The sequence below is a fragment of the Chelon labrosus genome (genome assembly GCF_963514085.1).
Source record: "Chelon labrosus genome assembly, chromosome: 10".
Classification (NCBI taxonomy): domain Eukaryota; kingdom Metazoa; phylum Chordata; class Actinopteri; order Mugiliformes; family Mugilidae; genus Chelon; species Chelon labrosus.
The window spans coordinates 18,952,133-18,964,933 of record NC_140360.1 but is presented as its reverse complement, the minus strand read 5'-3'; the positions used below and the strand labels follow the sequence as shown (position 1 = coordinate 18,964,933).

The 12,801-nt window shown below is 43.0% G+C and overlaps 1 protein-coding gene across 2 annotated transcripts in view; it reads left to right on the top strand.

Annotated features, from left to right (window-relative positions):
* Positions 1-12,801, top strand: part of scube3 (signal peptide, CUB domain, EGF-like 3) — a 69,832-nt gene that overhangs the window by 16,538 nt on the left and 40,493 nt on the right. For both annotated transcript variants that reach the window (XM_084553476.1, XM_084553475.1), the window contains exons 2-4: positions 176-298; positions 3,401-3,526; positions 11,882-12,016. In XM_084553476.1, the coding sequence (XP_084409602.1) occupies positions 176-298; positions 3,401-3,526; positions 11,882-12,016 (384 nt within the window). The remainder of the gene's footprint in view (positions 1-175; positions 299-3,400; positions 3,527-11,881; positions 12,017-12,801) is intronic.

Sequence of the window (12,801 nt, the reverse complement as noted above, 5' to 3'; positions counted from 1 at the left end):
AATGTTTGTATTTGTGTTTGTCCCTTTTTTTCCAGAACTAATGTCCTTTCTTGCGTCTTTGTGTTTGGGTGATCTTTATTTGTCATCTGTATGTCAGTGAGTTTGACAAATATAACGTGATATAAACCTGACGCCATCTTCATCTACTAACTGCTCCGTCCCTCCTCCTTTCTAGATGTGGACGAATGCGCAGAGGCGCTCGACAACTGCAGCATCGATGCCATCTGCCAGAACACCCTGAAGTCATACAAATGTATCTGCAAGTCAGGCTATAAAGGAGATGGCAAACATTGTGAAGGTAAAAGTATAACAGTGTCAGTGCACTCATTTTCACCTGTGGCTTGGAGGCATGAACTTCTGCTCCCTTCTGTGTGAACACGGAGAAGATTTTTATGCTACATTAAAGTACAAGACAGTTTTCATCAGGTTGACTTGACTTATATTTCTGAACGGGAGCCCCTGGGCCAGTGGCAGCCTCGATAAGAGCTCCCGTCTCACTTAACATAACTCATTAGCTTTAAGACTTTCCTGAAGAGGGAGGAGAGACAAGGGAGAGAGCTACAAACAGAGGAGAGGAAAAGCCAGGTGCAGAGTGCTCCTTTGTGACAAGATGAAATGAAGCAGTAAATTTCCTACACATGTTGGAGGAGAAAATTAAGATAGCGACTGAAACGGCAGTCGGAGGCCCTGCCAAGCCGTCAGGGATATTTCCACAGCCAGAGGCAGGCCTTGTAGACTGTCAGACACAAGTCTGTTTTTCTAGCCTTTTTCAGTGTGCCCAAAGCCTCCGGATCGTTATATCCCACAATTTTTATTACTGTTATTACAAAACCATATTTCACAATGCCTTTTTTCCCCCCTTATTCTTATTATTCTTTCATTTACTTGACCGAGTGCTTTTCATGGCCTTCTGCCTGTTGGTCATAAAAGTTTGCTTTGTTGAGTCTATTGTAAAACATGTTCAAGGTTGGATTTCCATTGAAATGAAGGTAAGCTGATGGTTCCTCAAGGCTGATTTTAAAGTCAGCAAAAGCAATACGGATAAGTGTCGTATGGTTTAAGGAAAATAACTGGCTGGCTGTGTTTTGTCACCTTTGATTACAGTTTCCAAGCAAGACCCATTTGAAAAAAAAAGACAGTAGAAATTTAAAAGGCAAAGCAAGTGTGTACAGTCTATGATTAAACTGATGTTTAGTTTTAGTTATTGATCTAAGAGCTTGGTTCAGTGTAACATGTAACTGCTTCTAATGTATATGTTTCTATATGAGCTTAGGCACGATATCATCATAAATCCCCCATAAAATCAGCAAATAAACCCTTTTTGAAGTTTATTTTATTTTTTAAATTGATTTTATTTTGAATTCTCTTAAAAATTAATTAGATTTCAGTTATCTTGTTCTGCTTCACATTTTTTTTGTTCAGATTTCTTTTATTAATGTGTTTCTCTTTGAAAATAAAAATTGTATCTTTTTATTATCAAGCAAAAGTGCTATTATGGAAATTATGGAAATAGTCCTTGGACCCTCATCTACTGTAACCTAACCAAAAAAAAAAAGCCTCATAAAGTGAATTTTTTTATTATTATTATTATCGCCACGAATAGTTTTATTTACCATGTAGTGTCATACAAAGTTCATACTTTGCTTTTAAAACAGCATAGTTTTTATGGCATCGTGGAGAACTTACAGCAGTTCTTTGTCTTCAGTGTCTTCTGTCTCTTCATGTAACCCCAAGCTGACTTCATGATGCTGAGATCAGGGCTCTATGGAGACCGTATCATCTGTTGCAGAACTTCTTGTCACTGAAGAACGTTCTATATGGGATTATGGTTTAATGCTGAAAAATGAATTTGGCTCTACTCATATCCCCCGCTGACAGTATTGTTAGATACAATTCCTAACGCCTAAAGTGGCTAAAATGAAATACATTTACGTTTTTATTAAAGAGACAAAAACCTTGGAGTTGCAGTTGTTGGATGTGACAGGCACTGAATATAAACAAACCCAAAGCTAGGTGAAGAGAATCAGTGCTGTATTAACATGTAATGGGTGTTTCAGGTTTAGAGCGGGGTAGAAAAGTGATGGGTGATTGCTTGCTGTGAGTTGATAATGACAGACATGTGTGGGAAGTGAATAAGTGGGGAGCAGGAGAGTGTTTCTTTGTTTCAGTCCCATCCCGCTGCTGTCAAGTCCTATTAAGCCCTGAGAGAGGCAGCCTCAAAGAAGAAAGCGCTGAACAACCAGGATCATCGGCCCTAGATGGGCCAGTAAGTGCTGAGAGGAAGTACTCTGTGTTCTCAATCCACCTTGTCTGGATCTCCTCAGTATGGACCACTCAACCATCATCATAAATATAAAAGACAACCTCTCTTAAGCTGTCATGCCAGTCTACAGGCCCTCTTTATCTTTCCGCCCTTTGTCTCACCTGTGTCACATTTTTTGAGTTTTACCTGTGAGGACTGATGAACTTTAGGGTTAGATCGATGTGTCGGTCAATATTTGCATTTTATTAAGCATACTGACAACCAGTCCGTCTCTAATGTCAATAATGTCGGAGCAAATTTGTCAAAGATTCTTTTCTGATGACACACGTGCACATAAATTTACCCAAATAACTTAATTTTCTGGCCAGGTATGTGTTTTGTATAAATAGCTGCATATTTCACCGCTGACTTTGTTCTCTTGGTCACGGTAGAAAGGTTTTTAATGTGCTGCACTGAATAAAATGCTCTTAACACATTTGCTTCCTGCCAACAATAAAATTCCAACGGGAAACGCAATGTCTTGGCATGAGACTGGTCAAATTTTTAGGATATTAAATATTGCATAAAACCATGGATATCAGTGTTGGGCTTTAAAAACAAAACAATATCTATAAAAGTGTGGCTTACACCCAAGTGACATCAGCGGCAGGTGAATCGACCGATTACCACATCGGTTGCCTAACTCACGTTTACCCCTCACGACGCAGAGGTGGAAAAAGACGGATCATGTAAGCCCTCTAGCATCAGCCAGCTTAACTAAAGGTCACAAATGAATCGTGTATTTTTAGATCTGAAAGAAAATGAAAAAATGTAACTGTTTTGCTGGGATGTGTTTTTATTTCTTGGACTTACTGGAAACTTCTACCAACAACTCCTTGGTCTTGGCTCCACAAATTGCTCCCTGTCATTTTTATCCTTTGGTGTTTAAACAAACCAGGTTAAGTTAGTAGGCTTCAGCTGTGTTTGGTGGGTTTAAGTTTAATGGAAAAAACATTAATCTTCTCATCCATTTTTAGCATAGTTTCCAAATTGTTCAACTTTTCCTCTGAGCCTCTCTATACTCCCTAAATCCTAACCGGTTCTTGTTTGCTTCCAGTTACTGAAGTACTCACATCCTTGTTTATATCCTCTCTGCAGATGTTGACGAGTGTGCGACGGAATACAACGGTGGCTGTGTCCACGAGTGCATCAACATCCCTGGAAACTACAGGTGCACGTGCTACGATGGCTTCCGCTTGGCGCACGACGGGCATAATTGTCTAGGTGAGTGTGTCGCGTTGCCGTGTGTGAGGACTCGCCGCTGATTTAATTATGCAGGTAAACGTTGTATAAGGGGCTTTTGTGAGGGGAGCATACATGCGTCAGGCCGCATGTGTTCAAACTCAGACTGACGTAACCCATGTGGGCGCATAAATCTTTTCTCTCTGCATGTCTAATGTCACATCCTGAATGGTAATATATGGACTGAGCCCCATTAGGCGGCTGCATCAGGTATTAGCTATTTCCTCGTTCATGTAGCAGGTAGCCTCCACATGTGTTTTCACAAAAGGAAGTCTGATGAAAAAGAGGAAAATTTATGAAGAGCCTGACCCTGAGCTGAGAGCTCTGAGTGAGCCGTCAGTCTGCGAGTTTTCCCATGGTTTAATATTTCACCAGTGTGCCATTCATATTAGCCTCACAGAGGAAATATTACACTTAAAAGGTTATGAAACGAAGGGAAAATATCTGTTCTTCCTGCTACTAGTAGCTGCTACTAAACATAGACCTCATCCACCCACCCCCCATTCCATCTTTCTGTCTCTCGCCTTCTCCCCCACCCGCCCTGCATTCCTTTTGTTTTGTTTTGAAACCCCCAAGTCAAACCCTGCTGCTCCTCAGAAACCATCTCCCTGTTGGTTGCAACCTCAGCCGGATGCTTTTCACTACACACTGAAAGCCAGCATACGGCGGTAGCTGCTGTGAGTTTTGTTGTGGAAGAAAGTAAAGTGGCGACCTGCACATTCAGGTGAAGAGATGACAGAAAAGCTTATCAGCACTTAACAATGATTCACTATGAAATCTGCCTTAACATGCGGGCACACAAAGCAACATGCTCATATCAACCCCACATTTACTTGATGAGCTGCATGTAATGCTGGGATTAAGGCACACTGGAATGGAAAACACTCACGTCTTTAGATCGATAATAAACCTGTTCTGACTTGACGGTGCCCCTGTGACTCTCTTTCTCTCTGTGTTTCTGTCTTTCTCTTCCTCCCTCTCCCTCGCCCCCTGTCTCCCCGTCGCTTGCGCGCTTGTGCCGACAGTGTAAAGCACGGCTATTTTCCAAGCCATTTAGCAACAGCGTTCAGTTGTGCGTGGATCATTTGCGGTGGCGTGCATCGGCTCCCGCCTTGCGTGCAGGTGTGTAATTGCGATATATGGTTGTGTGGCTGTTGCATCAAACGGAGCCGCATCCATCGATCCCTTTGATATAATTTGTCATAGTGAAACACACACGATCAAACACAGAGAGAGCTTTCAAGTATTTTTCTTCATCTGCCGTGTTTTATTATTATTTTTTTCTCTGCATGCCCTGCATGCAAGAGGGCAGAGACTTCTTTGGAAAGATCTGTCTCGGGTGTTCTCCTATATTCCTGTGAAGATGTCAAGCCAATCAATTATTAAATGGGAAAATATTTTTTAATCTGATCGTGACAAACGGAGATTGAAGACGCCCTGGATGGTATAAATATGCAGCTGTCAAGTACAAATCTCAACTCTTGCCTTAAGACCTGAAAACACTCTAAAGACTTCTTTTTCTTGAGATTTTAATTCATTGTAATGCCCCTGCTGCGCTCCGCTAAGGGAGTAATCCTCAGCACAAACACAAGAGAGGAGAGGAAGAGGTATAGCAAAGGTTTCTTGTTAAGGCCCCGGCTTCCTCTTCCAGGTTTAAGCTCTTTTTGGCCCCTGAGAAAAGATTAGTCCCCTTGGCCCTGGAATAGAGAGCCTAAGCAGCTGGTTCCCAGACAGGGTCAGACCCTCAGAGTCCGTATAGGCCAGATGTGCCTGAGGCTGCAGAGAAGGAGACATTCACCTGATCCACAAAAGTTCACAGTGAGTTTAGAGTCTGAGATCTCTAAGGTGCTTCTCTTTGAATTTACCTCATGTTTTTATTCCTCAAAGCTCCAGTGATTTGATTTTAATTTGCATTTCTACCGGTGGTGTACATAACTTCCTGCTTTCAGCCCTCTGTGGCTCCTCTTCAACAATGTGCGTGTGTGTGACTGTCACGTCCGGGAAACGAGTTAGGCCAGCGCACACGCATCCCTGTCAGCGTCTTCTTTGTTTGCTCACTGCCGCACGTGCCACACGGCTCCTTGTAATTGGATGTGTTGGCAGCATAATGACATTGGGCGGTGGCAGAAGGCAGCGGAGCGTGAAGCAGAACACTGCCTCATGTGCCTCAGTGGGGACGCTCCGGTTTCTGAGGTCTCCACTGTCTGCCCTAAACCCCGCAAAGATGTCAGAAAGTCAGCAAGGTGGAAGCAATGCAATATCACAGCACACTGCTCCTGCCTGTGCGGAGTGAGATGTCCCTCCCTTTACAATTCACCGCACACGTAGCTATTGTTCCGCCCAAAACTCACAGAGGGGAGAAGTGAAGCATATAAGAACTTGATTACATCTTTTTTTTTTTAACTGTCACGACTATTATCTCACAGAGGTGAAGCAGGCATGGCAAGGCTGTAAAGGATTTTTTTTTTTAGTTTCAGGAAAAACAGAGGAATCAGTGTCAATATAATCCAAAACACACATCCTCTTTAGAATGAAAACCAGATGCGGGAAGGCTATTAGTTCCCCACTGTAGCGCTAGCGTCCCCGCATTTATGACCAATGTGTTTTGGTTAGGGTCCTGCAGAAACCCAAATTCACTCTCTTACCGTTGCTAGTTCGTTAAACTCTCTCAAGTCCATTAATATCATACGCATGTGCACAAACACTTCCATTCCTTTCCACCGCAAGTGGCATTCACGTCTATATGGAGCTAACAGACACGAATAAAGATGTTTCTTATGCTCCCATAAGTAGAAATGCCACATGAAGCCTGAGTCTGAGTCACTGGGAGAAACAAAGGCATGCTTGAAATAGATGTTACAGATGTTTTACAGAGCACCACAGGAAGAGCTTTTGTCAATGCGTTGTTTACTTATATTCATCATTCTGGCAATTCAGTCAATCAGAACATGTTGTTCCCTTTTGCCGGAGAACTGATTTGGGGCTCCGCACACATGGCTTTAGGGGCCGGGTTCCTTTGATTTCTATTGACCAACACTGATTTGGTTTGTATTGATTCAGCAGAGCTCAATTCCCTTCGCAATCTATAGGGAAATGAATGCCCTTTTACTTTAACCTTCCCCAAAGACGCAACATGATCTATAACACAAAAGCAATGTCATTACATCTTTGCAATGGGCTTTTGAAGAACAGCTTTGAAGGGGCAACTCCAAAAAGGTCATGTCAGTTAACACTGTTAGTGTTTTGCTAATGGCTGTAATTGTACAGAGGCATTGTTTTTTTTGAGTTTTGCCTCACTATGAGAGACATCACAGTCTTTTAATAGAAGACCTTCCTCAGTTATCTAACACAAAGTGTCTGAGTTGTCGCCTGGCTGAGCCGAACTGCCGCTCTTGTAATCCTTTGGGATCATATTGCAAGGCAGGCTAATCAAATCGGAGGTTTCAGACTGATGTGTTATTGACCGGGTTCTGATGGGGAAAAAAGTAGTCATCAAAGACCTTCACGCTGATTTGCTCTGCAGCCTTTTGAATGCATTCCTTTTAAGTACATTGGCCACTCTTCCAAAGCGGTGAGGATAACCTCCAGACTCCTCACGTTGGCAGGAAATATTCGTAACAGGACGGGGTACCTGCTACTATAACCTTTAGCTCCTGATTGTGTAGGATTGAGTCAGGGCAGCGATGATCAGGTTTACGCCCAGAGGATGTTCGGGACAGTTCACTGCTAGGGCTTAGCACTAAACCCTCTGACTTTCTCGCTGTAGATGTAAATAGCCAGCTTTCTCAGCAGTGAGCAGTCACTTTTATTTTGTTGTGACATGCACAGATCGGGTTAGGACAAGAGAGTCTCTCCATAGCTCAGCGGGGGCGCAGGAGTGACGAGTTAAAAGATTTGAGATTGGTGCATTCGCTGGCTCCTGAAAACTATCAACTATCTCTCTCTCTCTCTCTCTCTCTCTCTTCTCTCTCTCTCTCTTCTCTCTCTCTCTCTCTCTCTCTCTCTCTCTCTCTCTCTTCTCTCTCTCTCTCTCTCTCTCTCTCTCTCTTCTCTCTCTCTCTCTCTCTCTCTCTCTCTCTGTCGATCTCTTTCTTTCTTCTCTTGGGGTTCTTTTTCTCCCATCCACCATGAAATGAACAATTCCAGCTGAGCCCACTGGCGGGGCTTTGGGGGAAACTCAAGACTGAGATTGGTCTTAGGGATGTAAGCATGTAGCAGACTGCAAGCTATCAGACATTACTGCAGGGCCTCTCGTCTTCTTGGCATAGCACTGTCCACCCAAATGCTTATCCTGGGGTTTTGTTTTTAAAATACTTCCAGACTTGTTTTGGAAGAACAGCGGAATACCATTTAGCATGATCTTAGATCATAGTTTTTCAATTAGGAAAGAACTCAGAGAGAGATTGGACGTGGAATCGAAGTCTGTGATTATTTACCTAAATGATTACCTGGGAGTCAGGCCCAGAGCTGAAAGACTCCAAATTCAGTCAAACCTTAACAGGTTTTGTCGATGCACTTACATAAAGATCAAGTCTGGCTGCTGAGTTACGGACAAAATGCTCCAGTAAACATAGATTTTATTCATGTTTGCTCAGCAGATGTGAATCTGTTAGCTGTATTGAAACGGCGGGTCAGGCAGACAGGAAGGGCTGGAACTAATAAATTGTTCAAAGCTAAATACTGTAAGTGTCTAAGACTCGCAGTCTGCACCAGTCAACCACACTTCTAATGATTTAAGAGAGTGTGTGCTCGGCAGATGAAAGATCAGGACTTCCTGCTACATATCAGTTCATACACACTCAGCTGACAGGTGAGATCAGAGCGAGGCTCAAAGTTTAACACAGCTAGTTTCAGCGTGCGTGCCCTCATTTTGTCGCGGCCACTGTTGTGTTACTGAACCCCAGAAGCGACAGAGAGAAAGAGAAAGAGGAAATCCTATAATCCTGTTTAAAATAAGACGTTGTTTTAATTGGAGCTTGCTGCGTATGTGCCACTCCTTCCTCACCGACGCCTGTTCATCTACAAGAGCCGGCTCCTACAGTCCCCCAGCTGTTTTGCTGCCCGTCGCTGCACATGGCTCCGTTTTGCTGCCTTATTAAAGAGTGTGTGCCCCTTCAGCTCCTGTAAATGAAATGCCCAAAGAGGCCAGTGTCCGTCCACTCACCTCCTTGTCTCTGCTCTGTCTAGACCACAGAGACGGTTCTGTCTGATTCAGACAGAAGCCAAGCAGTCGGATGAATGCGCGGACAGATAGCTGCCGTTTTTCACTCTCTCCCCTGCAAAACAAAAAAAAAGTCCTAAAGTCCCTGAACATGTTAAAAAAGGAAAAAGAAAGATTTCTTTAAAATAAGGGTTCAGGAGTTTCTGTAAGGCAACCACCGTGTTTACATGGCTCTAAAGCTCTGCGCAAGGCCAAATGTTATATATACAGTCAAGGCTATCTGAGAAACCAGCGGACATGGCCTCCGCAAATACAACCAATCTCTTAATCTCTCTCCGTTTGAACCCTCCTTTTCCCTTCGTCCCCTCAAGTGAAGCAAGGATAGAACAGAGACATGTCTCATTTTTCAGGAGTGAGGCAGCCCTTTTAACTTGATTAAGACACTTTTTTTTTTTTAAATCCTCTCTGGAGAATTTTTAAAAAATGTTTTAAGTCCAAATAACATGAGCACTTCTCCTGGCCATGCCAGAACCCCTTTCCGCTTGGAAATATTTGCTTTGGACGCCAGCCTTGCCCAGCACACAACACAGGCAATTATGGCAGCTATTTAAACAGGAGAGATCTACTGACAGGCGACGCCTCATTTGGAGGGATGAAGGAATCAGGAAATGAAACCTTCATTGATGCGCTGAGGGTATGGAAAGAGAATTCCCCCGGTTCTCTCCGAGGCTGGTTGCATATCTCATGGGCGTTTTGTGCATGCGTTGAAGACTGTTGTATTTCTGTAGCCTTTGCATGTTTGAATTTTTGAGGTTTGTGTGAGGTAAAGGGAGGGAAGCAGACTGAAAGAGGGAGATGTTATATGTATGTCGGGATGCTTCCCTCTGAGTTGTGGAGGTTTTTTTTTTTTTTGGTACCTGCTCACACTTTATCTGCAAAGGTGCAGCTGTAGGTTGGTGGCAGCTTTCGTCAGCTCAAAGGTCTTCTCTCTGTTGCTGCCACTTTCATGATGCAGAGATGACACCATGAGGTCAACACCAAGCAGCCACAAAGTTGAATGAAAGCCTAACCATCTCCCTTTTTCCCCAAATTGTCCTCCCTTTACTCTGTGTTTACGTCTGAATGTTAACTTTGCAGGACAGTTTTCTTTTTTTCCCTTTTTTTTTATAAAAGGCTTTGCTTCACTTGGTTGCAGAGTGATGCTTTTCCCATTTACGTCAGCCGACACAACACACTGTTTTCAGTGGAAAGAGACAGTTTCTCTGATGGAATGTGAGAACGGGACAGCAGACTTGGCAGGCTGACATGGGTCATGAGTGCTACCTGCCACTGACCTACTTATCAGCCTCAGAGGTTTCTTTCTAGTCAGGTGTGACTTTGTGAATGCGCTCTGTGTGTGTTTATACATTGGTGAATCCACATGTCTGGGACTTTCTGCGTGGAAAAAGGAAGAGGATAGAGAGAAGTTTAATTTCTAACTCTGCCCGGGCTGAGAATTCCCCAGAAAGGAAACTTAATCTAGAGGCCTTCTCAGACTGGACAAATAGACAGTAAATTAGTTTCGCATGACAGTTTATTAAAAAAAAGCCTTGTATATACAGCGGATTATTAATGCATTGAGCAGAGGGATGGATAAGGTTCCAGTGTGGTCAGTAGGAAGGGACCGGAGCCCAGGTCTCCGGGGGAAGGAAGAATATGGAGTGTCATCTCCAGAGCTGCACTTCAGTCACGCACAGGGGAAATCGGTGCTGCGCGCCAGACAAAATAACAGTTCCGGGATTGATATTGTGCGAGGGCTTTTATTTTGAAAATAAACAAATATGTCAAAAGATTAATAGATGGTCCACCGCTTTCCATTTGTTTTCTTTTGCCACAGTTAGTTGGGGGAGTTTTGTGGCACTGGGAGAGAACAGCTGGAAGAACATAATTCATTAGCAAGTCTCGTTTGTTGTCGGTTTCCCTTTCTTGCCGCGTGGCAGAAAAAGGCGTCAGCCCTGTTGTTGTATACACTCCACTCGAGGTGGATTCACACCCACCTCAAAAAAAAAAAGAAATAAATCAATTTAACAAAAAAAAAAAAACCTGTTGTTTCCATCTCTCCTCCCTCTCCTCCCTCTCCCTGCATTCCTCCTGTCATGGGGCTGACAGACACTCGTCATCAGCAGGTACTCTGGCCCAGGTGGATCAGGTTTCCCACTAGCCAGGGGTTTGTGCTGCATGTGCGTTTTTTTATGGCTTAGTGCTGCACAGTTGGAGGTTTTCAGTGCAGCTCTGGTGTGCTGCCATGTCAGATAACCATTAAGACTTAGGCGACCTCCTCACACAGCTCAAGGCGAACTCTTCTAGTTTTTCACAACATGTGTTTTGTGCCTTGAGTTTTCTCTTTGCCTGACATTTGCACTCAGACTAACTCAGTCCTGAAAGGCAAGGAAAATACTCAACACACTGGATTTCTTGATAAATAAATGAATTTCAATTCATTACTTTATATCAAGAGGGAAGGAGGAGCACTTTATGCTTTTGGGCAAGCAGTTTTTTTTAAGCCATTCAAATGTTGTGTCCCCGGTGTAGTGCGTCAGTCCACCATGTCGACACACAGTGAAATATCTTAACAATTATAACACTGACTGATGTGAAATCTTGCACAAAGTTGCCCCCGAGCTCTTCTAACATATCCCTCTTTTTCCTCTGGAGATGTGGGCTGGACAAGTTTTTTGCTTGTATCAATAAAAATACCTGACATCTTCTTCATAACAGTTGGTACATATGTTTATGCTTCCCCACACATCCCTAAGTGTTTCCTTACTTTTTCTCTTTCTCTTACGTTTTAAAAAAATATCTTGAAAAATGCTGAGAGTGAACTGCCATGACATTTGTGTAGCTACATTGGTGTTCTTCACAGGATCATCAGTGGAGACCAGTCGCTACCCATATAGCACCATTGCTGTAATTTCCTGTATACTAATACCTGTAAATGTCGATATGCTAACACTCGTTTCAGGTATGTTTAATTTTCCGAACTTAGCTTTTACTGAAATGTACTGTCTGTTTCTGATTTGCTTTAACATTAAATGGGTCTGGAATTTGATCCCAGACGACCTTCAGACAGGTCCGTGTAATATTTGTTGCGGACCGCTCTTAATAATTCGTGTTTTTTTGCCTCTGTCTCCTGGCAGATGTGGACGAGTGCTCGGAAGGCAACGGTGGATGCCAGCAGATTTGTGTCAACATGATGGGCAGCTACGAGTGCCGGTGCCGAGAAGGCTTCCTTCTGAGTGACAACCAGCATACCTGCATCCAGAGACCTAAAGGTTATTCACAGCAGACACACACATGTGGGGAAAAATAATGGGAAACATGACTGTTTTTTTTTTGTTTTTTTTGATTGTAACGTTTTTAGTTTATTTTAAGTGCGAGTTTGAAGTAATATTGGGATGATAATAGTGCAAAATGCAAATGTTCGACTGTCGTATCTGTATGTGGCGGCCGCTCTGGCCGGAGTCATTATGTTTTGAGGTTGCTGTCCCAAAATTTGTCAGATAGAATTTGGTCTTCAAAAGTCAGAGTATAAAGTCACTGTGACCTCACAAAGCAAATGTTTGACCTTGGAAATTCACACAATAATTTTGACCGAATTTTCCCACAAATGAACTAACAGGAGTCTGCTCTCTTCCCTCCGCTCTGTTGGTGACAACCGGGAGGGAAGGCCTCCTGTTCCTTTGGTAGTCCACTACCAGCTCATGGTTTTGTTTAAACCGAGCTTCAGGTGGATTTTGTTGCCGTATGAAGATGTTAGGTGAAGAAAGGCACATTCTTCTTCTATATAAATAAGATTATTCCCTAACATTATAAATGTCAGTACAGTACAGGTCATCAGCACAGTGATGACTTTCATTTCACCAAAACTTATTTAAAAACCCTTAAATCCCTTTAACGTTTCTACATTAACATGTATTATAAGAGTCTGGACAGACTCAGATGTAAACTACTATTTAACTGGCTGGTAGAGGCAAACAAAGCACGAGACGGTAATTCTTCTTAAAAAATACGATGAGTTGTTTAAACTGAGAATGGGATCAGCCCTGACAGGCCTACA